The sequence below is a fragment of the Rhamphochromis longiceps genome, linkage group LG17 (genome assembly GCF_057381845.1).
Source record: "Rhamphochromis longiceps isolate RC_006_pf linkage group LG17, R_longiceps_female_GT1.1, whole genome shotgun sequence".
Taxonomy (NCBI): Eukaryota; Metazoa; Chordata; class Actinopteri; order Cichliformes; family Cichlidae; genus Rhamphochromis; species Rhamphochromis longiceps.
The window spans coordinates 28,670,028-28,697,488 of NC_140573.1; the positions used below are offsets into that span (position 1 = coordinate 28,670,028).

General features: G+C 42.6%; 6 protein-coding genes across 6 annotated transcripts; 4 read left to right on the forward strand and 2 right to left on the reverse strand.

Annotated features, from left to right (window-relative positions):
* Positions 1-317: 317 nt before the first annotated feature.
* Positions 318-3,197, reverse strand: LOC146649871 (serine/threonine-protein kinase pim-2-like). Its single transcript, XM_085387635.1, has 9 exons — positions 2,989-3,197; positions 2,360-2,596; positions 2,109-2,234; positions 1,891-1,985; positions 1,705-1,752; positions 1,402-1,620; positions 1,132-1,312; positions 875-1,045; positions 318-785 (listed from the first exon to the last, which is right to left on the reverse strand). The coding sequence occupies exons 1-9, from the start codon at positions 3,047-3,049 to the stop codon at positions 694-696; spliced, it is 1,230 nt and encodes a 409-aa protein (XP_085243761.1). The 5' UTR covers positions 3,050-3,197; the 3' UTR covers positions 318-693.
* A 4,226-nt stretch (positions 3,198-7,423) lies between these two features.
* On the forward strand, positions 7,424-8,833 carry LOC146649872 (malonyl-CoA-acyl carrier protein transacylase, mitochondrial-like). Its single transcript, XM_085386114.1, has 3 exons — positions 7,424-7,999; positions 8,523-8,610; positions 8,712-8,833. Exons 1-3 carry the CDS (start codon positions 7,445-7,447, stop codon positions 8,831-8,833), a joined length of 765 nt encoding a protein of 254 aa, XP_085242240.1. The 5' UTR covers positions 7,424-7,444.
* Positions 8,834-9,592: 759 nt separating this feature from the next.
* LOC146649873 (uncharacterized) lies at positions 9,593-11,111 on the forward strand. The gene is made up of 4 exons (XM_085386115.1): positions 9,593-9,609; positions 9,659-9,944; positions 10,607-10,714; positions 10,941-11,111. Exons 1-4 carry the CDS (start codon positions 9,593-9,595, stop codon positions 11,109-11,111), a joined length of 582 nt encoding a protein of 193 aa, XP_085242241.1.
* A 5,562-nt stretch (positions 11,112-16,673) lies between these two features.
* Positions 16,674-19,978, reverse strand: LOC146649874 (serine/threonine-protein kinase pim-2-like). Its single transcript, XM_085387905.1, has 9 exons — positions 19,345-19,978; positions 18,716-18,952; positions 18,465-18,590; positions 18,247-18,341; positions 18,061-18,108; positions 17,758-17,976; positions 17,488-17,668; positions 17,231-17,401; positions 16,674-17,141 (listed from the first exon to the last, which is right to left on the reverse strand). The coding sequence occupies exons 1-9, from the start codon at positions 19,403-19,405 to the stop codon at positions 17,050-17,052; spliced, it is 1,230 nt and encodes a 409-aa protein (XP_085244031.1). The 5' UTR covers positions 19,406-19,978; the 3' UTR covers positions 16,674-17,049.
* A 2,228-nt stretch (positions 19,979-22,206) lies between these two features.
* LOC146649875 (malonyl-CoA-acyl carrier protein transacylase, mitochondrial-like) lies at positions 22,207-23,635 on the forward strand. The gene is made up of 3 exons (XM_085386116.1): positions 22,207-22,785; positions 23,325-23,412; positions 23,514-23,635. Exons 1-3 carry the CDS (start codon positions 22,231-22,233, stop codon positions 23,633-23,635), a joined length of 765 nt encoding a protein of 254 aa, XP_085242242.1. The 5' UTR covers positions 22,207-22,230.
* A 1,452-nt stretch (positions 23,636-25,087) lies between these two features.
* Positions 25,088-26,605, forward strand: LOC146649876 (uncharacterized). The gene is made up of 4 exons (XM_085386117.1): positions 25,088-25,104; positions 25,154-25,439; positions 26,102-26,209; positions 26,435-26,605. The coding sequence occupies exons 1-4, from the start codon at positions 25,088-25,090 to the stop codon at positions 26,603-26,605; spliced, it is 582 nt and encodes a 193-aa protein (XP_085242243.1).
* The last annotated feature ends 856 nt before the right edge of the window (positions 26,606-27,461 follow it).

Genomic DNA, 27,461 nt, shown 5'->3' on the forward strand with positions numbered 1-27,461 from the left:
TATAGTTCCCTCTGTGATAACTCTGCTATGAATGCCTCTTATTAACTTTTATGCTTTTACAACCCACTATGAGCAAACACTCAGCAACAGTGGGAAGGAAAAACTCCCTTCTTGAAGGAAAAAACCTCTGGTAGAACCAGGAAATCTGTCTAAACTAGTTGGGGGTTAGAGCAACAGATGCAAGTCTTCAGATCATTTGCAGTGTGACTGTCTTTGTGCACACTTTAACCTGATTCAGTTTTCTTATTTGTCAAAATGCACCATGGGTAAAAAAAAAACAAAACAAAATAGTAATGAAGGAGAATCTTCAGCAAAGATGAATTAAACAAGTTTTATTTTGATCAAATTTTACTTTAAGTAAAACACATCTTTATTTGATGACTTTAATGTCATCAAATAAAGACAGTTTTGATGGAGCTCCTGACCCAGCCCAAGCTCTCTATGAAGACGAGGAAAAACTCCCCAGGGGGCCAGATCGATGGGAAGAAACCTCGGGAAAGCCCATTCAAAGAGAGATCCCCTTTCCTGGGATGGCTGGGGGGGTTACAGGAACTCCGAAAAAGCTAAATTTTTATTTATTTATTTTTTAAGATTGACCCACTCTATCTATTCCTGTCCAACAGAAAAAAGAAAGGAAGTTACTACAATGTATCACACTTACATGATAAGGTGTGAATTGTGTGTTTGTGTGTGTTATCTTAGCCAGGGGTGAAGCTGGAGCTCCTCCAGTGTTGGGCGCTTCTCCGGGACTATAGCTAAACATGCGTCCAAGAAATTCCGGCATTCTTGAAAGAAAGAAAAGATCAAAAAGATGAAGATGATAGTTCTAGTGATCCAAGGCATCAGTGAATGTGGAAGTGTGAAGTTTTCTTACCTGTGGACAGACGCTTTTTGATGCTCAGTTGCTTTGTGAGGAACCTCGCGGTACTAAAGTATCGTGCATGAAGCGCTTCATACAACACCACTCCCATTTGCCACACCGTGGTGGGTCCACACCTGTAGCAGCTCCTAATGTACCACTCGGGAGGGATGTGAAGAGGAGTGCCTAACAAACAGACACAATTGCAATTTCTTCTAAAACAAAAGACACAAATTGTTACATCTGTGAAAAGCAGGAGCAGAATATGTTACCATAGAAGATGCGATACAGAGATCGCTGTTTAACAAAGCAGCTCAGTCCAAAGTCAATGATGCGAACTCGAGGCACATCTGAGCCGGTCTCAATCAGAATGTTTTGTCCCTTGATGTCCCGATGAAAGATGTGTTTCTCCTCAAGTTCCTTTACAGCATCAACTAGTTGCTTCAGAATGACCTGGAAAAGATGAAAAACACAATAATGAGTTAATGCTTTTCTGCCTTGATTGAATGCTGTACAGTCTAAGGCTCTCCCAGTCAACCTACCTTGGCCTTGTCCTCTGGTAAAGCTCTTCCATTTTCTGCTTTGTATTTTTGCAGGTCCACAGCAGGGACAGGTCTCTCCAGCACCAGGATCAGCTCTTTGCCAAAGTCGAACCACTCCAGCAAGGACACAGGTGCTGATATTCCCACTGACCCTTCTGCTTCACCTGCAAGTTTAAGCATAATGGCCACTTCCACCGAGAGCATCTTCCCATTTTCATCCTGAAATATTACAACAAAGTGGATGATGAGGAACGCCGCATTCAATCCAGTAATGTAAAACTAATTCAAGTGTTGGACGCTTACCGCCACTTTGCAGTAGACTTTATTTTTGGGAATGTGTTTGATGGCAACCTAGAAGACACAGAGCATTGGTGAGCATTTCCTCAGTATGACATAATGAAAGGTGGAAACACAGCAGACGTCTCAGTTTACGATATTATCCATTATCTGCGTTACTGCCTGTCTTACTACCATCATCTGAACACTTACTGGAAAACGATCTTCTATCCGGTAGCCAGAAAACACTGCTCCGCAGCCTCCTTCTCCGAGCTGGTGCTCCTCCACATATCTGGCTTGGAATTCACCTGAACAGACAAAACAGCAAATCTTGTTTTATTACAGCTGTGACACAAATTACTCTCCTCTGTAGCCTAAATGTTCCTTCTGCCCTTCCCCTGAATATAAAACCCAAGCTGCTTGCTACTTACGTTTTTGGTCTGCTACTGATTTTTTGTCCTGGTCCACATTCCTTTTTTTTTTCTTGGGTGGCTCTCTGTTGTCTCCCGTGGCCTTTCTTTTGCCATTTTTTGTGCACTCCTGTTTGTTGTTCAAGTCTGGAGATGTGGAAAACACCAAAAGCACATCAGCTCACTGGATGATAGACACAAACACTAAACACCAATATCTTAAACCTAGCAACCACACTTAATCTACCCCCTTATTCAACTAATTAGCCTACCTTTACCAGAGTCCAACGAGGAGGATGCTTGCTCCTTGTCACCGCTCGTATGGTCGAGAAGTTTAGCCTTCTTTGCTTTCTTTGTTGTGCCCTCTTCATCTTGCACAACCTTGCGCTTCACTCCTTTGACCACATCTGAGCTGGTGGAAGGACCAGCCTGCTCAGCGACCCTCCTCCTTTTTATTGGGGTCTTCTTTTCAGGACTGGCCTTTCTTTTAGCAGTCCTGCTCTTACAATCTATAAACGACGACAACAACACAGTGGTGAAAAAGAGTCCCCGACATCAGGACTGGAAGCAGTTTGATGGCAAAGAATTTGAAATTGCTTTTGCTTAAATGATCACAAGTTTATTCTTGGGATTAAAAAAACTGACCAGTGCGAATTGATACTAGGTTTACTAAGTCTTAGATCTTGATGACACTTATTGGTCTGTTTTTACTGTTGAGTCCAAGAATAAACTTATTACATTATTTTACCAAAAGACCGGTAACCTTCCTTTGATTAGACATCTTGTATTAAAGCTATTTTCAATCAAACATATGATTCAATTGCTTCAAAAATGATTCACACAGTGTCAACATTTCTAGGATTTGGATTTTACCAGGTTCTTATTTTATTATTTTACTTACCTTGATCTCCTGAATCTTTCTTATCGGCCGGAGTGGTAATTTTTCTTGTTTCCTTTTTCATTGTAATTTCGGAGACCCTTTAAAATCGAAAATGTAAACCGTAATGAGTTAATATTGAGTTAATACTTCTTCAAATGTGCACCTTTCAAATGCTTGACTTTTCTAACTGAATTCTGTAAGTGAGCTTTATAAGTAAACTCTGGAAACTACGGCAACACAACATAGAATCTTGCCTTTCAGTGACCTCACTGACTGCCAGTAGTTCAAAGTAGTTTACAGAAAAACACTCTGGCAGACAAAGCCATAATATTTCATATAATTCAATCATTTCATATCAATTAAACAGTTTCTTTCATTATCTTTCATCATTTGTATAAAGACCTCATCTATGGATGACAGTATGAAGATTTGTGGTTGACCACACACTAATAAACACAGTGTCAGCTACATTGTCATCTGATTTAAAGTATTTATTATGTACATTTAACTGTCATGGTACTGAGTCTGTGACCCAGTGTTTTGTGTTTGTTCATTTATATTCATTGATTATTCTTATGTATGTTTTTGGTTCTCTTTATTGTTTTCTTCTTGTGTTATATTCTTAGGCTTTAGGTTTCTGTTACTTTGCCTTGCCCCTGTGTCCCACGTGGCCCATTGTTTTCCTCTGTTTGCTGTTGGGTTGTCTGTGTATCATCCATGACAATTAAATTAAATAGCAAATGCAACTACAATTTCAATGAGATTCATTCCTGGCATTCTACTGCGGTGGCTGAAAGTAGACACCAAGCATTATCACTGTAACTGATGTAAATATTGGACTTGGAGGGGATTCATCTGATAGACTGATGCAAACATTACTGTAGCGACTTCCACAGTCGCTAGAGGCCAGGGATGGAGCCTGCCTATTTGCCTGACATGCTGTCAACTTTACGCAATAATGCAAGAGGTGGAATTGTTTGCTTGTTTATTAAAGTGCTTTGAGAGTTTACAGAGTAATGTCATCAGCTCCTGATTCAGACTCTTAAAACATCACAGGCTCTAATGTAACAAAGCGAAACATGTTGTGCAGCGCAGCGGTCAACAAAAACTACGGCTACCCAGCCCTCCTCTCTGTCAAAAATACGGAGTGGAAACTACAGATATTTGTTTAAAAATGTAGGGAGTAAAAATTAAGTACAGCAAGGAAGTTTTTTTTTACTTTTTTACTTCCTACCTGTGGAGCCAATTAAGCTAAATTTAAGAAGCGCATGTCTGTGTATACTTAAAAGCTCTTATGGTTATTTTCACTTTGTAGACAAATTAAAGCACAGAAAAGAAAAACACGATACATTAGAGCATGACATAATTTGACCTGAGGTGGCGCTGCACCGTGAGAGAGCCTGAACGTCAACCGGAAGAAGACGAGAATAAACTCCGTATAAACAACATGGCGTCTCCCTGTGAGGTTTTTTGTTTTGTTTTGTTTTTTTAAATGAACTTTATTTAGAACAATAACAATGACAATCTCAAAGAGACAAGCGACATATTAAATCAATCAGAACAGAATCACATCTCCTGTACACCACAATGAAATCGACAATAACTGAAAGTAAACATACACACACACACACACACACACACACACACATATACACATATACACATACACATACATATATATACATACAGTGAGGCAAAAAAGTATTTAGTCAGCCACCGATTGTGCAAGTTCCCCCACCTAAAATGATGACAGAGGTCAGTAATTTGCACCAGAGGTACACTTCAACTGTGAGAGACAGAATGTGAAAAAAAAATCCATGAATCCACATGGTAGGATTTGTAAAGAATTTATTCGTAAATCAGGGTGGAAAATAAGTATTTGGTCAATAACAAAAATACAACTCAATACTTTGTAACATAACCTTTGTTGGCAATAACAGAGGTCAAACGTTTACTATAGGTCTTTACCAGGTTTGCACACACAGTAGCTGGTATTTTGGCCCATTCCTCCATGCAGATCTTCTCGAGAGCAGTGATGTTTTGGGGCTGTCGCCGAGCAACACGGACTTTCAACTCCCGCCACAGATTTTCTATGGGGTTGAGGTCTGGAGACTGGCTAGGCCACTCCAGGACTTTCAAATGCTTCTTACGGAGCCACTCCTTTGTTGCCCGGGCGGTGTGTTTTGGATCATTGTCATGTTGGAAGACCCAGCCTCGTTTCATCTTCAAAGTTCTCACTGATGGAAGGAGGTTTTGGCTCAAAATCTCACGATACATGGCCCCATTCATTCTGTCCTTAACACGGATCAGTCGTCCTGTCCCCTTGGCAGAAAAACAGCCCCATAGCATGATGTTTCCACCCCCATGCTTCACAGTAGGTATGGTGTTCTTGGGATGCAACTCAGTATTCTTCTTCCTCCAAACACGACGAGTTGAGTTTATACCAAAAAGTTCTACTTTGGTTTCATCTGACCACATGACATTCTCCCAATCCTCTGCTGTATCATCCATGTGCTCTCTGGCAAACTTCAGACGGGCCTGGACATGCACTGGCTTCAGCAGCGGAACACGTCTGGCACTGCGGGATTTGATTCCCTGCCGTTGTAGTGTGTTACTGATGGTGACCTTTGTTACTTTGGTCCCAGCTCTCTGCAGGTCATTCACCAGGTCCCCCCGTGTGGTTCTGGGATCTTTGCTCACCGTTCTCATGATCATTTTGACCCCACGGGATGAGATCTTGCGTGGAGCCCCAGATCGAGGGAGATTATCAGTGGTCTTGTATGTCTTCCATTTTCTGATGATTGATCCCACAGTTGATTTTTTTCACACCAAGCTGCTTGCCTATTGTAGATTCACTCTTCCCAGTCTGGTGCAGGTCTACAATACTTTTCCTGGTGTCCTTCGAAAGCTCTTTGGTCTTGGCCATGGTGGAGTTTGGAGTCTGACTGTTTGAGGCTGTGGACAGGTGTCTTTTATACAGATGATGAGTTCAAACAGGTGTCATTCATACAGGTAACGAGTGGGGGACAGAAAAGCTTCTTACAGAAGACGTTACAGGTCTGTGAGAGCCAGAGATTTTCCTTGTTTGAGGTGACCAAATACTTATTTTCCACCCTAATTTACGAATAAATTCTTTACAAATCCTACCATGTGAATTCATGGATTTTTTTTTCACATTCTGTCTCTCACAGTTGAAGTGTACCTCTGGTGCAAATTACTGACCTCTGTCATCATTTTAAGTGGGGGAACTTGCACAATCGGTGGCTGACTAAATACTTTTTTGCCCCACTGTATATATGCATATACACATGCATACATACACATCCATATTCACACATCTACATAATAATAATATAAAAAGATGAATAACCAATACAAAAATAAATAACAATAAAAAAAAGAATGAAAAACAAGGAACAGAAATAAAGAAGACAGGGGGGATCATAAAATCTCTAAAAGTGAGGTTCCATAAACAAGACACATAACTTAAATAAGGGGCTAAGAAAAATCAAACTCTTCTAAAAATCTATGCAATTTGATTGCTTGGGGCTTATTTATTAGCTTAAGAGATTTATGGAACAGGGAGAATTTTGTCCTACCTGGATATAAGGTGTTAACCAAATACCTCCTCAAAAATGGATTATTGCATTTTCCATTAACCAAGTCAAGACCATCTAGTTTAACTTTATGTAAATTTGTAGTCTGTATATTTGAAAAATTGTTCTTTATTGTATTTACAAGGACTGTTGGGATATTCTGTGAAACCTTTTTATAGAGCTCGAACGAGCAACTCATGTCATATTTCTCATTAAGCCTGTTTAATTCAAGTATATCTCCATTTTCATCCATTATATGTGTCACAGACCAAATTTGTTTTGTCATCCATTCGTCCACAAACATAGATTTCCCCCGATTCAATATCACCCTATTATTCCACAATGGAACATTGTGGGGACTAAAGTTATGTTTAAACATTAATTTACAATTTAACAAAACTTGTTGATGAAATTTGGAAAGTTTTATGGGTAGTTTAGAAATGTCAAAATCACATACTAAAAGGATCCCCCCAACTTTGTTGAAAATAAGAGATGGCATCAAGAACCACATCTCATTATCATTTTTCAAGAAAGATCGTAGCCAATTAATCTTTAAAATGCCATTCATTATTTCAAAATCGATTGCTTTTAAACCCCCCTCTTCATAATCTTTTATCAAGTCCCTGTTACTAATATAATGATGTTTATTTTTCCATATGAAATTAAAATTCGCCTTATTTATGTCTTTTATAATTCTTGGTGGGATGGCTAGGGAATAAGCTGGATAGATTAAACTGGACAAAGATTCAACCTTGGTCAACATTATCCTGCCGAACAACGTTAAATCTCTCTGTAGTCAATGGTTTAGAGGTTTTTTTTGCATTTGTCAATTGTATTCTGAATATTCTTTTCGTCTCCCTGTGAGGTGTCATGCCGAGCAGATGTCAGAGTTGAGTTCAAGCAAAGTTGACTCTTTCGGTGATTACAGTTTGTCCGGGCAGGCTGTGCGTCTTATTTCATCCGCAGACACGTCGTTGGATGAGGAACAGCTCATGTTGGCATCAGTGGCAGTCAGGATGGCAGCATCTTCCAGAGGGAAGGTCAGGTCGCTGGTCTCTCTGAGCAGGACGCTGTCCACCAACAAGCCCGGTTCCACGGCTGGAGATTACCCTTCTCCGGCTGAAGTTCCCGCTTCTCCCCCGAACAGCGAGCCAGCCGCGGCGCCTCAGCGGAGACCCAAAAAAGACCCCAGCGGCTGCTCCGTGCTCCTCTTCCCCGGTCAGGGCAGCCAGTTTGTGGGCATGGGCAGAGGACTTTTAAAATACCCCAACGTTAAAGAAATGTTCACCGTAGCCCAGAAGATCCTGGGTTACGACCTGCTGTCTCTGTGTCTGGAGGGCCCCGAGGACGAGCTGCAGAAAACGGTTCACTGTCAGCCGGCGGTGTTTGTCACCTCCCTGGCTGCTGTGGAGAGACTCAACCAAGAAAACCCCAAAGTAAGTGCCAGATAAATGTCTGGAAAAAGGACAATAACTGCAGGTCCTGCCTTCTTAAATGTGGCCAGTTTATCTTTTTTTTTTCATTTTTAAAAAATACTGCTACAGTAATATTAATTTATATTTAAAATGTGCGCACATTATGTATGAGGGTGTGGATGAATGATGCTTGAGTGCCCAGTAGAAGAGCATCTTTCAAATGCAAAGTTTCTCATTTCAACTTTAATTACTGCACCTGATTAAGGCGGTAGAGTAAATAAGGCTTCCAACAGTGGTTATTTCTTATTATCACATCTTGTTTTTATTGTTTTTATCAGTAGATTGTTGTTTCACTCCCACCAAAAACATCACCGTAAATAATCTTCTGATTCTGAATGACCATTTAAAAAAATAAACAAATTGTTCTGAGTTAATTTCAGTTACGGATGTATCAGTGACATAAATGATATATCGGTCATAATCGGGAGGCTGTTACATTTTTATTTTTTTTATTTTTTTTTGACTTGTTTCCTGCTGTACACAGGCCATTGAGATGTGTGTCGCTGCTGCAGGTTTCAGTGTCGGAGAATTTGCTGCTCTTGTCTTTTCTGGGGCGATGAACTTTGCAGAAGGTAGAAAGATTTCTTTTTTGGGGTTTTTTGTGCACTTGTAAAAGGTGTTTTAATCACAACTTTGGTTAATATTCTGTATTTACTCCTTATGCATCTTCTAGCTTTGTATGCAGTGAAGGTGCGAGCGGAGACTATGCAGAAGGCCTCAGAACTGGTTCCCAGTGGGATGCTGTCAGTCACTGGTAGACCTCAGGCTCAGTATAATTATGCCTGTCTGCAGTAGGGCTGCCACGATTAGTCGACTAGTCACGATTACGTCGACTATCAAAATCGTCGACGACTGATTTAATAGTCGAGGCGGCGTTTGAAGCTTTGTAAGATCACAAAAGACGCAGGAATAAGTAGTAGGATTTAAGAGTGTAATAACGGACTGAAACAGAAGATGGCAGCACTGCATATACAAGGATGCCAGCTGCCGTTAAACCCCGAAGAAGAAGAAGAAGCGGTGTCCCAGAATTCATAGCGCGGCCTAGCTCAGTTTCCAACAATGGCGGCAGCTAGTTAGTTTTAATATTACTCTTATTATTCTTTCTGGGTCACAAAATAAACGTTTAACATATTTTCAGGCGAGAATGTAGCTGTGTAAACCTCAAATATCTGCTCAGTTTATCAAGACACCACTAGCTTTTTCCAGATGGCAGGGTTATTGCAGGGCACCAGCAGGTAATGCATTCATATATTCTTGCTGCTTTAATATACCGTGAATCTATTGTGTTCTCTTTTCTGTCTTCTCTCAACCATCAAAAAAGTTGTTAGAGCTGCTCTTGTCATTTCTGCTGTCTTCTTTGACTTCTCAGGCTCTGGATTTCCTCCAGGAAAACTCTCGGCGCCTAAAGTTCATGCGGACCAAAACTCTCCCAGTCAGTGGTGCGTTCCATACTGAGCTGATGGCATCGGCTACTGAACCTCTCAGAGAGGTGCTCCGGCAGGTGGAGGTCAGTCAGCCACTTTATCCAAAAGGGATTAACATATTTTCCGAAACATGTATTCAATTACTCTGTAAAGCTACACCAGTCCTCATTTTTAAAAGATAACCCATCCTATTCAGTCTGACTCGGAAAGTTAAATGGAAAGTATACCCAAGATTTTACATCTGGTATTCAGCCATTCAAACTGCCCTCCGTCTTCAGAGTGAGGGAAAGTCTTCCCTTCACCATGAACTCAAACTGAAGAGACGGATCCAGCGGGAAAACAGTCAGCGGGAACGCAGCCGGAGCGCCCGCAGCAGCTGCAGCAGCAGGGGCAGCCAATCTGATGACTCGACTATCCATGAGACAGAGAAGACAGAAAAAGAGAAAGACAAACAGGACTTAGAGATTGAAAACATTATCAAGGTAAGTGAGGGCTATAAGAATCTTTTTTTGTAATATTTATTTAATTACATCATGCACCAAACTATCCATGGTAGTGATTATTTAACTAAGTCATAGTGGCACTGGGCAGCTGCCAGTGCAGTTCATTTTGTCCATTTAAAAAGTACCATGTACACTCACTGGCCACATTTTTGTTAGATACACCTGTTGAGCTGCTCATTAGGTCAAATACCTAATCAGCCTATCACATGGCAGCAGCTCAGTGCATTTAGGCATGTATACATTAATAAGATGACCTGCTGAAGGTCAAATGGGATTTAAATGACTTTGAACATGCATTGTTGTTTGTGTCGGACAGGCTTGTCTGAGTATTTCAGAAACTGTACAACCATCTAACCGGTTTATAGAAAATGGTCTGAAATAGAGGAAATCTCCTGTGAGCAGCACTTCTCTGGGAAAAAAATCACTTGTTGGTGCCAAAGATCAAAAGCGGAATGAGCAGATTACTTACAGCTGTAAGGAAAGCAACATGAACTCAAATACCCACTTACTTCAACCAAGTTATCAAGAAGAGCACCGCTGAAAGCACAATACGTTGAACCTCGAAGCTGATGGCCTAGTGTCACCTGCTGGATAGAGGTGAAAACACAAACCAAACAATGGCTCTTTCATCTGTTTCACAGCATGCTCGGGAACTGGAAACTCGCCGAAGGGAGGCAGAGGAGAGAGAGCGGAGGAAGCAGAGGGAGGTGCAGATGGAACTGGAAAGACAGCTGAAAGAGGCTGAGATGGTAAAAAAAAAGTTTTCCACTTGACACCAATTATGTACAGAGTCTTTTCTCCTTGACTTTGATCTTTGAGAACTGCAGCAAAATGTTGACTGTCATTATAAAATTCACATCTTTAATGATTTGGGAAAAATGGTTATGACAGTCCAGGAAAAGGTGATTCAGGAATAGGTCAGTTTATACCGCTCTGTTGGTGCATCTGTTTATGTAGCTGTGTGTGTGTGCATAGATAAAAGACAGCATGCAGGCTGAGATGCAGGTGAAGGAAAAGGAGGCTGAACAACAGAAGAAGAGGATCAGGGAGCTGGAGCTGACACAGCAGCAGCTGGAAGTTGCCCTTAATATGGAGATCCAGGCTCGGCTGGAGGAGGAGAGGGCCAGACTGGAGCTTGAGCGGTAACAATGGATTTCTAACTCTTATTATGGCCCTTTATTATTTTATTTGTGATGGAGATCTGAGATATCCATGAGAAGTATTAACTGTCATGCGGCGGCTGTGTGAAGGCAAGAGAGGACCCAATTGCACGGCTCTAGACACACGGGAATGAACTCAAAGGCAGGTCTTTATTAACAGGAACATAAGAAGTCATACAAAACTATACTGGGAGAAACTAAAGCTGAGGCGCTGGGAAGACACGGGAAATGCACACAACCTAGAAGGATGACGCAACACAGAACAAAGGGACACTCTGACATAAATACACAGAAGGTAATGAGGGAAGTGGGAACACACGGGGAACACAGCTGAAGACAATTACTCATGACCGAGCAGGGAGGACACGAAACTGAAAATACTGACACCAAGATGTGGACCTTAAACACAACACAGTACACAGAGATGAGCACAGAGAGAGAGGCAGAGAACAAGGATGAATACGAGGGGATGAGGAGAACACAGAACACAACGGACGGGAACACGGTACCAGAACAAACACCACAATAAAAGCATGGACACAGGGGGAATCCAACTACCAAACCAAACAATCCAATGGACATAAGGAACAAAATACAAAACCACAGGAAAACTGAGAACACTGGGTCAAAATGACCCAGGACCATGACAATACCCCCCCTCAAGGGCTGACTCCAGACAGCCCTTGCGGACGGCAACGGCGGCAGAACAGATCCGGAGGCCGGCCGTGTGGAAGGCGGCGGCTACAGAGCGGGACCGGAGGCCGGGCCCCTCGAACCCTCCAGCGGAGACGAGGAAGGGCTGGCTGGGCTCTCCAGAACCCCCAGCGGACAAGGCAGGTGGCAGCGTGGAAGCCGCGGAGTGCTGGATGGGCTCATCCGAGCTTCCAGCCGGAGCTGATGTAGCGCCAGAGGGTATCGGGACCCCTGGCTGAATGTTAAGCTGACCAGAAGACCAAACTGCTACAGGGGACCAAACTGATGGCTGTAGTAATGGTTGTGGTGACAGTGGAGTGGGCGGTGGAGTGGATGACTGAGTTAACGGTGACTGTGCTAATGGTTCAGCTAAGGAGTGCATTAATGACAGGACTACAGGTTGAATGACTGACTGAGCAGCAGCCTGAATGGCTGAGTGTCGTGATGGTTGTGGTGGAAGAGAAGCGGGTGATGGTGTGGATGATGGAGCTACGGGCGACTGAGTGGCAGACTGAACTGATGACTGAAGTGATGGTAGAGGTGAAAATTGAGCTTGTGGTGGGGTAGCTGACTGAGGTGCGGGGGACACAGGAGACAGAGCCAGCGGGGACACAGGAGGCAGAGCTACAGATTGAACTGAGGGAGACTGGGTAGCAAACTGAACTAGTGGTAGTAATGGCGGTTGGGGAGAAGGCTGGACTGTACACTGAGGAGAAGGCTGACTGACTGACTGAGGAGCATCCTGTGCAGCTGAGTGTAATGATGGTTGTGGGAGCGAATGTTGGACAGGTGGTGGTGTCGGGTCCCCTGAGCCTACAATGCGGATGAAAGGTGCAGGCACCTGCTGGACACCAGTCGCTCCCACCTGAGGAGCAGGTACAGGTGCAGAGATCGGCTGGGTCCTGGCGGGCCCCACCTCAGTGGTTGGCACAGATTTCGGCAGGGACTGGGCGGCTGCTGTCCCCACCCGAGGAGCTGATACGGGTGCAGGGACCAGCAGAGCCTCAGTCGACCCGGAAACCGGAACAGGGACCAGCTGGGCGCCAGCCCCCCTCACCTGGGGAACTGAGATAGGTGCAGGGGAGTGCTGGGCCGCAGCTATCCCTAGAACGCAAGGGGCCTGGGAGGCGGGCCTAGAAAGAACAGTCTGCAAGAGATCAATTCCCTGCCCTGAGTGAGCGGATGAGGAACAGCGCTCTGACTTCATAGCGTTAAGTGTGCTAAAGCTGTAGCTTACAGGCACTAATGCACCACCTTCAGTGTTTACAGACTCTAGAGAAATGTGATCAGCTGATGCACCAACAGTCTTAGAGCTTCTTTCTTCGGAGCTAACCATGCTTATACTGACAGAGGAGGGGTTAATAGCCGATGTAAACATAGGTCTGTGCACCGGAGAGGCAGATGAAACAAAGTCTTTTACCTCCGGATCGCTGGAAGCAGTAAACCTAGGGAAAACAGTGGTGGGTGTAGAGCCCCCTGACTCAAGAACATTCGAATCAGTAAATACGTCAGAATGGACTTTCCCCTGGGGTGATGGCTCAGAAGTAACGAGCTGGGGTCGAGCTATCACAGGAACATTTACAGTCTTGGATTTTACTGCTTTAACATCTAAGGAGGCAGGTTTTAAAGCCCCAGTGGTGAGCTTAACTGCAAAACAATCATTCTCAGCAGACACACAGGTAAAGGGCACAGAAGCAGGTGTCTCTAACTCAGGAAATGCTGACTTCAAGTTTTCAGACCTAGGAAACACTAGCGAAGGATAATCTTTCTCAAATATGAGTCCAAACGTAGGAGAAACGGTCTCTGAGTTGACCCTCCGGGCAGTACAACGGTTCATAAGAAGTTCGGGTTCGGATTCAACATTTACAGATCGTGAGCCTTTAGAGCCTACGGCAAGAGTCACAGAGTTTGCATTCCTGCATTCAGAGTAGTGAGAACTAGCCTCAGAGTGAACAGAAAGAGTGTCTTTGTCACTCACCCCAGCCGGCTGCTCAGTAGTCCCGGAATCCGGCTGAGGAGAGGACCGGCGACGGCGTCTCCTCCTTGATGAGGGAACGGAGGTGACGGGGGAAACCGGTGATGATGCGGGGGTGACGGTCTCCTCTTCATCATCCGACCTCATCGCTGCTAGGAAAGCAGCGGGAGAGCGACGGTCAGAGCTGAGAGGGGATGGAGAAGGGCTCCGCGGCAGCAGCGCCAAAAAACCCTCTCGTTTTAGCAGCCGCTGTTGCGATACCGAGAGCCCCGTCTGCTGCTGCGATGCCGTCGCGGCGAGCTTAGTTCGCTGCTGCTGCGGCGGCTGACTGGCGGAGATCTCCGTCTGCAGTCGCTGTGGTGTGGAATCCCGGGAACAGACACTGTCTGCCAGCTCACGAGCTTGTAATGCCTCCTTGGCTCGGCTCAGTTCGTCAATAAAGCCCTCATAGCAGGTGAGCTGGTGAAGGAAAGGGTTTCCCTCGATTATTGCCTTTATGGCGTTAAGTCCGACGGAAATTGTCCGTGAGTCCGAGGCGCGGGTTATTCGTTGCACCAGACTCTGTACACGGAGAATATCTCCCTCACGGGCGGAGCCTGCTGGGTCCATTTCGTGGTTGCGTCGTTCTGTCGTGCGGCGGCTGTGTGAAGGCAAGAGAGGACCCAAATGCACGGCTCTAGACACACGGGGATGAACTCAAAGGCAGGTCTTTATTAACAGGAACATAAGAAGTCATACAAAACTATAAATACACAGAAGGTAATGAGGGAAGTGGGAGTTGTTACAGGATGCAAACATGTTTTATACTGCTTTGAAGTCTGGGACAGCATCATAAGAGGCATAACTGATCTCACCGTAGTCCCATGAAGACTCAAGATGAGTGTTTTCACGACTGCCATCTTGGTGTTTTGAAATCAGGCATGATGAATGAAGGGAAGAACTGTCTGTTAAGGTTCTCAGTCGTTCAGGTCATCGTAGTCTAAGGAGCTTGGAAAGAAAAGCATCTGGACTTCTTTAAGCTTCTTGAAGAGCGTTTCACCTCTCATTCAAGAAGCTTCTTCAGTTCTCTGAAGAAATTCTGAACTGAAGAAGCTTCTCAGATGAGAGGTGAAACATCTTCAAGAAACTTAAAGAAGTCCAGATGCTTTTCTTTCCACGCTCCTTAGACTGTAGTTAAACTTCACACACTGGACTTGTCAGTCACACATCCTTCGCCAGTAGGCATTCCCAGAATGATCTTTCCCCTTCTGACGCTTAGAATGACCAAATATGTGCAAAATGGACAATTCAACATGCCACCATGTCAGTCTTTTATTAAATATGACATGAAACAAATGACTGAGCCATTAAATTTGTCACAAAGGTGTTCACCTAATTCCAGGCAAATGGAATAGACTTCTATGGGACCATAAGTCTTTTTGCACTTTGACATTTGTTTTACTTTTCAGATCTGTAACCTATAACTTTTATACTGTATGTGTTTTGATCATAGGAGTCTACAGGGACTTACTTACTTTTAGCACGTTTAGCAGTTGATGTTGGCTTCTTTTTTCAGTACTGGAGCTTCCTGCTCATTGAAGACTTTTCTAAAAGGAAATGCTTAATCCAAAATGGCGTTTTAAGGGCTTGGATTAATGTCAATTTCAGCAAATATTCTTTCTTATGTTAAAAGAACATGGATCTCTGTCAGTGATAACTTCTGACTTTATAACTCAAATTTTAAGAGAGAGCTTCACTGCTAAGCTCTCATCTGTGTGGGTGTCACGGTTCGCTTGAGGACTCACATGCAGGACTCAGAGGCACAGTCAGTATTTATTACAGTTCCACCAGGTGTATATACAAACAGTGCAGGGGATAGTGCTATATACAAAGCGGTGACAGGGAAAAGGCTCCGGGGAAATCCAGGTAGGGAAAAGACACTTGCTCCTCTTCTGACTCTCTCTCCAAACACTCACACAAAAAGGGAATCCGCTCGGGGAATGCAGAGTCGGGTCCAGGGGATCTATGTACAGAAGGAAACACACGTTAGAGGTTTTGCACAGGGAAGCAAATGAGAACTTGCTGAGAGCCGGGCTGCACTGACGCGAGTCACACACAACGATCCAGCGATGAGTAGAAGCCACTCCCTGGCTTAAATGCTGGCTGCACTGATGAGGCCCAGGTGTTTCCTCCTCAGAGGGGCGTGGGCCGAGGGCGTGAACCCACCATGAGTATATCTGTATCTATATAGATATATATGTGTATTCGTAACCTTTTTTCATCATCTAGTTTCCTGTGCCAGATCTTCTACTGATCCACTGAGGCAGACATGTAAAAAAACATGAACTAAAGCATATTTCTGTATATAAACAGGACCTTAAATCTTTATCAACAGCTACTTTAGAGGAAATTCTTCAATAAACTGCAACCAAAGGCTCAACTCAGAGGACAAAACCCAACCTGTTATAAATAGTGTGACAGCAAACTTTCTCTTGTGTAAAGTTACAAATAGGAGTAATTATCCACAGGAGCTTTTATACATAATGAAGTTATAATTCGTCCTGTAGAAATTGTACATTTAAGCTATATAGTTCCCTCTGTGATAACTCTGCTATGAATGCCTCTTATTAACTTTTATGCTTTTACAACCCACTATGAGCAAACACTCAGCAACAGTGGGAAGGAAAAACTCCCTTCTTGAAGGAAAAAACCTCTGGTAGAACCAGGAAATCTGTCTAAACTAGTTGGGGGTTAGAGCAACAGATGCAAGTCTTCAGATCATTTGCAGTGTGACTGTCTTTGTGCACACTTTAACCTGATTCAGTTTTCTTATTTGTCAAAATGCACCATGGGTAAAAAAAACAAAACAAAATAGTAATGAAGGAGAATCTTCAGCAAAGATGAATTAAACAAGTTTTATTTTGATCAAATTTTACTTTAAGTAAAACACATCTTTATTTGATGACTTTAATGTCATCAAATAAAGACAGTTTTGATGGAGCTCCTGACCCAGCCCAAGCTCTCTATGAAGACGAGGAAAAACTCCCCAGGGGGCCAGATCGATGGGAAGAAACCTCGGGAAAGCCCATTCAAAGAGAGATCCCCTTTCCTGGGATGGCTGGGGGGGTTACAGGAACTCCGAAAAAGCTAAATTTTTATTTATTTATTTTTTAAGATTGACCCACTCTATCTATTCCTGTCCAACAGAAAAAAGAAAGGAAGTTACTACAATGTATCACACTTACATGATAAGGTGTGAATTGTGTGTTTGTGTGTGTTATCTTAGCCAGGGGTGAAGCTGGAGCTCCTCCAGTGTTGGGCGCTTCTCCGGGACTATAGCTAAACATGCGTCCAAGAAATTCCGGCATTCTTGAAAGAAAGAAAAGATCAAAAAGATGAAGATGATAGTTCTAGTGATCCAAGGCATCAGTGAATGTGGAAGTGTGAAGTTTTCTTACCTGTGGACAGACGCTTTTTGATGCTCAGTTGCTTTGTGAGGAACCTCGCGGTACTAAAGTATCGTGCATGAAGCGCTTCATACAACACCACTCCCATTTGCCACACCGTGGTGGGTCCACACCTGTAGCAGCTCCTAATGTACCACTCGGGAGGGATGTGAAGAGGAGTGCCTAACAAACAGACACAATTGCAATTTCTTCTAAAACAAAAGACACAAATTGTTACATCTGTGAAAAGCAGGAGCAGAATATGTTACCATAGAAGATGCGATACAGAGATCGCTGTTTAACAAAGCAGCTCAGTCCAAAGTCAATGATGCGAACTCGAGGCACATCTGAGCCGGTCTCAATCAGAATGTTTTGTCCCTTGATGTCCCGATGAAAGATGTGTTTCTCCTCAAGTTCCTTTACAGCATCAACTAGTTGCTTCAGAATGACCTGGAAAAGATGAAAAACACAATAATGAGTTAATGCTTTTCTGCCTTGATTGAATGCTGTACAGTCTAAGGCTCTCCCAGTCAACCTACCTTGGCCTTGTCCTCTGGTAAAGCTCTTCCATTTTCTGCTTTGTATTTTTGCAGGTCCACAGCAGGGACAGGTCTCTCCAGCACCAGGATCAGCTCTTTGCCAAAGTCGAACCACTCCAGCAAGGACACAGGTGCTGATATTCCCACTGACCCTTCTGCTTCACCTGCAAGTTTAAGCATAATGGCCACTTCCACCGAGAGCATCTTCCCATTTTCATCCTGAAATATTACAACAAAGTGGATGATGAGGAACGCCGCATTCAATCCAGTAATGTGAAACTAATTCAAGTGTTGGACGCTTACCGCCACTTTGCAGTAGACTTTATTTTTGGGAATGTGTTTGATGGCAACCTAGAAGACACAGAGCATTGGTGAGCATTTCCTCAGTATGACATAATGAAAGGTGGAAACACAGCAGACGTCTCAGTTTACGATATTATCCATTATCTGCGTTACTGCCTGTCTTACTACCATCATCTGAACACTTACTGGAAAACGATCTTCTATCCGGTAGCCAGAAAACACTGCTCCGCAGCCTCCTTCTCCGAGCTGGTGCTCCTCCACATATCTGGCTTGGAATTCACCTGAACAGACAAAACAGCAAATCTTGTTTTATTACAGCTGTGACACAAATTACTCTCCTCTGTAGCCTAAATGTTCCTTCTGCCCTTCCCCTGAATATAAAACCCAAGCTGCTTGCTACTTACGTTTTTGGTCTGCTACTGATTTTTTGTCCTGGTCCACATTCCTTTTTTTTTTCTTGGGTGACTCTCTGTTGTCTCCCGTGGCCTTTCTTTTGCCATTTTTTGTGCACTCCTGTTTGTTGTTCAAGTCTGGAGATGTGGAAAACACCAAAAGCACATCAGCTCACTGGATGATAGACACAAACACTAAACACCAATATCTTAAACCTAGCAACCACACTTAATCTACCCCCTTATTCAACTAATTAGCCTACCTTTACCAGAGTCCAACGAGGAGGATGCTTGCTCCTTGTCACCGCTCGTATGGTCGAGAAGTTTAGCCTTCTTTGCTTTCTTTGTTGTGCCCTCTTCATCTTGCACAACCTTGCGCTTCACTCCTTTGACCACATCTGAGCTGGTGGAAGGACCAGCCTGCTCAGCGACCCTCCTCCTTTTTATTGGGGTCTTCTTTTCAGGACTGGCCTTTCTTTTAGCAGTCCTGCTCTTACAATCTATAAACGACGACAACAACACAGTGGTGAAAAAGAGTCCCCGACATCAGGACTGGAAGCAGTTTGATGGCAAAGAATTTGAAATTGCTTTTGCTTAAATGATCACAAGTTTATTCTTGGGATTAAAAAAACTGACCAGTGCGAATTGATACTAGGTTTACTAAGTCTTAGATCTTGATGACACTTGTTGGTCTGTTTTTACTGTTGAGTCCAAGAATAAACTTATTACATTATTTTACCAAAAGACCGGTAACCTTCCTTTGATTAGACATCTTGTATTAAAGCTATTTTCAATCAAACATATGATTCAATTGCTTCAAAAATGATTCACACAGTGTCAACATTTCTAGGATTTGGATTTTACCAGGTTCTTATTTTATTATTTTACTTACCTTGATCTCCTGAATCTTTCTTATCGGCCGGAGTGGTAATTTTTCTTGTTTCCTTTTTCATTGTAATTTCGGAGACCCTTTAAAATCGAAAATGTAAACCGTAATGAGTTAATATTGAGTTAATACTTCTTCAAATGTGCACCTTTCAAATGCTTGACTTTTCTAACTGAATTCTGTAAGTGAGCTTTATAAGTAAACTCTGGAAACTACGGCAACACAACATAGAATCTTGCCTTTCAGTGACTTCACTGACTGCCAGTAGTTCAAAGTAGTTTACAGAAAAACACTCTGGCAGACAAAGCCATAATATTTCATATAATTCAATCATTTCATATCAATTAAACAGTTTCTTTCATTATCTTTCATCATTTGTATAAAGACCTCATCTATGGATGACAGTATGAAGATTTGTGGTTGACCACACACTAATAAACACAGTGTCAGCTACATTGTCATCTGATTTAAAGTATTTATTATGTACATTTAACTGTCATGGTACTGAGTCTGTGACCCAGTGTTTTGTGTTTGTTCATTTATATTCATTGATTATTCTTATGTATGTTTTTGGTTCTCTTTATTGTTTTCTTCTTGTGTTATATTCTTAGGCTTTAGGTTTCTGTTACTTTGCCTTGCCCCTGTGTCCCACGTGGCCCATTGTTTTCCTCTGTTTGCTGTTGGGTTGTCTGTGTATCATCCATGACAATTAAATTAAATAGCAAATGCAACTACAATTTCAATGAGATTCATTCCTGGCATTCTACTGCGGTGGCTGAAAGTAGACACCAAGCATTATCACTGTAACTGATGTAAATATTGGACTTGGAGGGGATTCATCTGATAGACTGATGCAAACATTACTGTAGCGACTTCCACAGTCGCTAGAGGCCAGGGATGGAGCCTGCCTATTTGCCTGACACGCTGTCAACTTTACGCAATAATGCAAGAGGTGGAATTGTTTGCTTGTTTATTAAAGTGCTTTGAGAGTTTACAGAGTAATGTCATCAGCTCCTGATTCAGACTCTTAAAACATCACAGGCTCTAATGTAACAAAGCGAAACATGTTGTGCAGCGCAGCGGTCAACAAAAACTACGGCTACCCAGCCCTCCTCTCTGTCAAAAATACGGAGTGGAAACTACAGATATTTGTTTAAAAATGTAGGGAGTAAAAATTAAGTACAGCAAGGAAGTTTTTTTTTACTTTTTTACTTCCTACCTGTGGAGCCAATTAAGCTAAATTTAAGAAGCGCATGTCTGTGTATACTTAAAAGCTCTTATGGTTATTTTCACTTTGTAGACAAATTAAAGCACAGAAAAGAAAAACACGATACATTAGAGCATGACATAATTTGACCTGAGGTGGCGCTGCACCGTGAGAGAGCCTGAACGTCAACCGGAAGAAGACGAGAATAAACTCCGTATAAACAACATGGCGTCTCCCTGTGAGGTTTTTTGTTTTGTTTTGTTTTTTAAATGAACTTTATTTAGAACAATAACAATGACAATCTCAAAGAGACAAGCGACATATTAAATCAATCAGAACAGAATCACATCTCCTGTACACCACAATGAAATCGACAATAACTGAAAGTAAACACACACACACACACACACACACACACACACACACACACACACACACACACACACACACACACACACACATATACACATACACATACATATATATACATACACATACATATATATGCATATACACATGCATACATACACATCCATATTCACACAGCTACATAATAATAATATAAAAAGATGAATAACCAATACAAAAATAAATAACAATAAAAAAAAGAATGAAAAACAAGGTACAGAAATAAAGAAGACAGGGGGGATCATAAAATCTCTAAAAGTGAGGTTCCATAAACAAGACACATAACTTAAATAAGGGGCTAAGAAAAATCAAACTCTTCTAAAAATCTATGCAATTTGATTGCTTGGGGCTTATTTATTAGCTTAAGAGATTTATGGAACAGGGAGAATTTTGTCCTACCTGGATATAAGGTGTTAACCAAATACCTCCTCAAAAATGGATTATTGCATTTTCCATTTACCAAGTCAAGACCATCTAGTTTAACTTTATGTAAATTTGTAGTCTGTATATTTGAAAAATTGTTCTTTATTGTATTTACAAGGACTGTTGGGATATTCTGTGAAACCTTTTTATAGAGCTCGAACGAGCAACTCATGTCATATTTCTCATTAAGCCTGTTTAATTCAAGTATATCTCCATTTTCATCCATTATATGTGTCACAGACCAAATTTGTTTTGTCATCCATTCGTCCACAAACATAGATTTCCCCCGATTCAATATCACCCTATTATTCCACAATGGAACATTGTGGGGACTAAAGTTATGTTTAAACATTAATTTACAATTTAACAAAACTTGTTGATGAAATTTGGAAAGTTTTATGGGTAGTTTAGAAATGTCAAAATCACATACTAAAAGGATCCCCCCAACTTTGTTGAAAATAAGAGATGGCATCAAGAACCACATCTCATTATCATTTTTCAAGAAAGATCGTAGCCAATTAATCTTTAAAATGCCATTCATTATTTCAAAATCGATTGCTTTTAAACCCCCCTCTTCATAATCTTTTATCAAGTCCCTGTTACTAATATAATGATGTTTATTTTTCCATATGAAATTAAAATTCGCCTTATTTATGTCTTTTATAATTCTTGGTGGGATGGCTAGGGAATAAGCTGGATAGATTAAACTGGACAAAGATTCAACCTTGGTCAACATTATCCTGCCGAACAACGTTAAATCTCTCTGTAGTCAATGGTTTAGAGGTTTTTTTTGCATTTGTCAATTGTATTCTGAATATTCTTTTCGTCTCCCTGTGAGGTGTCATGCCGAGCAGATGTCAGAGTTGAGTTCAAGCAAAGTTGACTCTTTCGGTGATTACAGTTTGTCCGGGCGGGCTGTGCGTCTTATTTCATCCGCAGACACGTCGTTGGATGAGGAACAGCTCATGTTGGCATCAGTGGCAGTCAGGATGGCAGCATCTTCCAGAGGGAAGGTCAGGTCGCTGGTCTCTCTGAGCAGGACGCTGTCCACCAACAAGCCCGGTTCCACGGCTGGAGATTACCCTTCTCCGGCTGAAGTTCCCGCTTCTCCCCCGAACAGCGAGCCAGCCGCGGCGCCTCAGCGGAGACCCAAAAAAGACCCCAGCGGCTGCTCCGTGCTCCTCTTCCCCGGTCAGGGCAGCCAGTTTGTGGGCATGGGCAGAGGACTTTTAAAATACCCCAACGTTAAAGAAATGTTCACCGTAGCCCAGAAGATCCTGGGTTACGACCTGCTGTCTCTGTGTCTGGAGGGCCCCGAGGACGAGCTGCAGAAAACGGTTCACTGTCAGCCGGCGGTGTTTGTCACCTCCCTGGCTGCTGTGGAGAGACTCAACCAAGAAAACCCCAAAGTAAGTGCCAGATAAATGTCTGGAAAAAGGACAATAACTGCAGGTCCTGCCTTCTTAAATGTGGCCATTTTATCTTTTTTTTTTTTTTTTTTAAATACTGCTACAGTAATATTAATTTATATTTAAAATGTGCGCACATTATGTATGAAGGTGTGGATGAATGATGCTTGTTGTAAGAAAGCATTTTGAGTGCCCAGTAGAAGAGCATCTTTCAAATGCAAAGTTTCTCATTTCAACTTTAATTACTGCACCTGATTAAGGCGGTAGAGTAAATAAGGCTTCCAACAGTGGTTATTTCTTATTATCACATCTTGTTTTTATTGTTTTTATCAGTAGATTGTTGTTTCACTCCCACCAAAAACATCACCGTAAATAATCTTCTGATTCTGAATGACCATTTAAAAAAATAAACAAATTGTTCTGAGTTAATTTCAGTTACGGATGTATCAGTGACATAAATGATATATCGGTCATAATCGGGAGGCTGTTACATTTTTATTTTTTTATTTTTTTTTTGACTTGTTTCCTGCTGTACACAGGCCATTGAGATGTGTGTCGCTGCTGCAGGTTTCAGTGTCGGAGAATTTGCTGCTCTTGTCTTTTCTGGGGCGATGAACTTTGCAGAAGGTAGAAAGATTTCTTTTTTGGGTTTTTTTGTGCACTTGTAAAAGGTGTTTTAATCACAACTTTGGTTAATATTCTGTATTTACTCTTTATGCATCTTCTAGCTTTGTATGCAGTGAAGGTGCGAGCGGAGACTATGCAGAAGGCCTCAGAACTGGTTCCCAGTGGGATGCTGTCAGTCACTGGTAGACCTCAGGCTCAGTATAATTATGCCTGTCTGCAGTAGGGCTGCCACGATTAGTCGACTAGTCACGATTACGTCGACTATCAAAATCGTCGACGACTGATTTAATAGTCGAGGCGGCGTTTGAAGCTTTGTAAGATCACAAAAGACGCAGGAATAAGTAGTAGGATTTAAGAGTGTAATAACGGACTGAAACAGAAGATGGCAGCACTGCATATACAAGGATGCCAGCCGTTAAACCCCGAAGAAGAAGAAGAAGAAGAAGAAGAAGAAGCGGTGTCCCAGAATTCATAGCGCGGCCTAGCTCAGTTTCCAACAATGGCGGCAGCTAGTTAGTTTTAATATTACTCTTATTATTCTTTCTGGGTCACAAAATAAACGTTTAACATATTTTCAGGCGAGAATGTAGCTGTGTAAACCTCAAATATCTGCTCAGTTTATCAAGACACCACATATTTTCAAAAGCGCTCCGATGTTTTCGGAGACGTCTGTTACCCACTAGCTCGATAGCTAGCCAGGGCAAGGCTCACTAGAGCTGTGAGAACACCGGACTCCCGGCAGATCGTTTTCAAACACACCGCTGTCTTTCGCTGCTCAGGTTAAACATGATATATAAGTCACTTAGATAACTTAAAAATGTTATTGTTTGGCTTATTTTAGTATTTTATTTGTTCCTGAGTAAATCTGTTTTGCTGAGATTAAAGTTATAGTTTTTACACAGCTGAATAAACGTCAAGCAGACAGCTGATTATCAGAAGTGTGAGATGCTCGAGAATATTCTCCGGTGTCCTGTTATATTTTAGATAGCAAGGAGTTTATTAAACTTCACCGAAACAATCTGCAAATTTCATTAAAATTTAATAAACTATCATCTTGTCTTTATTTTTAGTTAGCACATACCTTAAACACTTAAAGCTGTAAGCTAATGATAGTTATATAAGAGCAGATGCTGCTGGTGCAATAAGCTGAACGTTTTACATCCAATGGATGATGATCTGATTAGTCGACTAATCGCAAAAATAATCGGTGACTAGTCGACTATCAAAATAATCGTTTGTGGCAGCCCTAGTCTGCAGGCAAAAGAGCACTGCAAGAGTCTGGGGATGGAGAATCCTGTGTGCTCTGTGGCCAACTAGCTTTTTCCAGATGGCAGGGTTATTGCAGGGCACCAGCAGGTAATGCATTCATATATTCTTGCTGCTTTAATATACCGTGAATCTATTGTGTTCTCTTTTCTGTCTTCTCTCAACCATCAAAAAAGTTGTTAGAGCTGCTCTTGTCATTTCTGCTGTCTTCTTTGACTTCTCAGGCTCTGGATTTCCTCCAGGAAAACTCTCGGCGCCTAAAGTTCATGCGGACCAAAACTCTCCCAGTCAGTGGTGCGTTCCATACTGAGCTGATGGCATCGGCTACTGAACTTCTCAGAGAGGTGCTCCGGCAGGTGGAGGTCAGTCAGCCACTTTATCCAAAAGGGATTAACATATTTTCCGAAACATGTATTCAATTACTCTGTAAAGCTACACCAGTCCTCATTTTTAAAAGATAACCCATCCTATTCAGTCTGACTCGGAAAGTTAAATGGAAAGTATACCCAAGATTTTACATCTGGTATTCAGCCATTCAAACTGCCCTCCGTCTTCAGAGTGAGGGAAAGTCTTCCCTTCACCATGAACTCAAACTGAAGAGACGGATCCAGCGGGAAAACAGTCAGCGGGAACGCAGCCGGAGCGCCCGCAGCAGCTGCAGCAGCAGGGGCAGCCAATCTGATGACTCGACTATCCATGAGACAGAGAAGACAGAAAAAGAGAAAGACAAACAGGACTTAGAGATTGAAAACATTATCAAGGTAAGTGAGGGCTATAAGAATCTTTTTTTGTAATATTTATTTAATTACATCATGCACCAAACTATCCATGGTAGTGATTATTTAACTAAGTCATAGTGGCACTGGGCAGCTGCCAGTGCAGTTCATTTTGTCCATTTAAAAAGTACCATGTACACTCACTGGCCACATTTTTGTTAGATACACCTGTTGAGCTGCTCATTAGGTCAAATACCTAATCAGCCTATCACATGGCAGCAGCTCAGTGCATTTAGGCATGTATACATTAATAAGATGACCTGCTGAAGGTCAAATGGGATTTAAATGACTTTGAACATGCATTGTTGTTTGTGTCGGACAGGCTTGTCTGAGTATTTCAGAAACTGTACAACCATCTAACCGGTTTATAGAAAATGGTCTGAAATAGAGGAAATCTCCTGTGAGCAGCACTTCTCTGGGAAAAAAATCACTTGTTGGTGCCAAAGATCAAAAGCGGAATGAGCAGATTACTTACAGCTGTAAGGAAAGCAACATGAACTCAAATACCCACTTACTTCAACCAAGTTATCAAGAAGAGCACCGCTGAAAGCACAATACGTTGAACCTCGAAGCTGATGGCCTAGTGTCACCTGCTGGATAGAGGTGAAAACACAAACCAAACAATGGCTCTTTCATCTGTTTCACAGCATGCTCGGGAACTGGAAACTCGCCGAAGGGAGGCAGAGGAGAGAGAGCGGAGGAAGCAGAGGGAGGTGCAGATGGAACTGGAAAGACAGCTGAAAGAGGCTGAGATGGTAAAAAAAAAGTTTTCCACTTGACACCAATTATGTACAGAGTCTTTTCTCCTTGACTTTGATCTTTGAGAACTGCAGCAAAATGTTGACTGTCATTATAAAATTCACATCTTTAATGATTTGGAAAAATGGTTATGACAGTCCAGGAAAAGGTGATTCAGGAATAGGTCAGTTTATACCGCTCTGTTGGTGCATCTGTTTATGTAGCTGTGTGTGTGTGCATAGATAAAAGACAGCATGCAGGCTGAGATGCAGGTGAAGGAAAAGGAGGCTGAACAACAGAAGAAGAGGATCAGGGAGCTGGAGCTGACACAGCAGCAGCTGGAAGTTGCCCTTAATATGGAGATCCAGGCTCGGCTGGAGGAGGAGAGGGCCAGACTGGAGCTTGAGCGGTAACAATGGATTTCTAACTCTTATTATGGCCCTTTATTATTTTATTTGTGATGGAGATCTGAGATATCCATGAGAAGTATTAACTGTCATGCGGCGGCTGTGTGAAGGCAAGAGAGGACCCAATTGCACGGCTCTAGACACACGGGAATGAACTCAAAGGCAGGTCTTTATTAACAGGAACATAAGAAGTCATACAAAACTATACTGGGAGAAACTAAAGCTGAGGCGCTGGGAAGACACGGGAAATGCACACAACCTAGAAGGATGACGCAACACAGAACAAAGGGACACTCTGACATAAATACACAGAAGGTAATGAGGGAAGTGGGAACACACGGGGAACACAGCTGAAGACAATTACTCATGACCGAGCAGGGAGGACACGAAACTGAAAATACTGACACCAAGATGTGGACCTTAAACACAACACAGTACACAGAGATGAGCACAGAGAGAGAGGCAGAGAACAAGGATGAATACGAGGGGATGAGGAGAACACAGAACACAACGGACGGGAACACGGTACCAGAACAAACACCACAATAAAAGCATGGACACAGGGGGAATCCAACTACCAAACCAAACAATCCAATGGACATAAGGAACAAAATACAAAACCACAGGAAAACTGAGAACACTGGGTCAAAATGACCCAGGACCATGACAATACCCCCCCTCAAGGGCTGACTCCAGACAGCCCTTGCGGACGGCAACGGCGGCAGAACAGATCCGGAGGCCGGCCGTGTGGAAGGCGGCGGCTACAGAGCGGGACCGGAGGCCGGGCCCCTCGAACCCTCCAGCGGAGACGAGGAAGGGCTGGCTGGGCTCTCCAGAACCCCCAGCGGACAAGGCAGGTGGC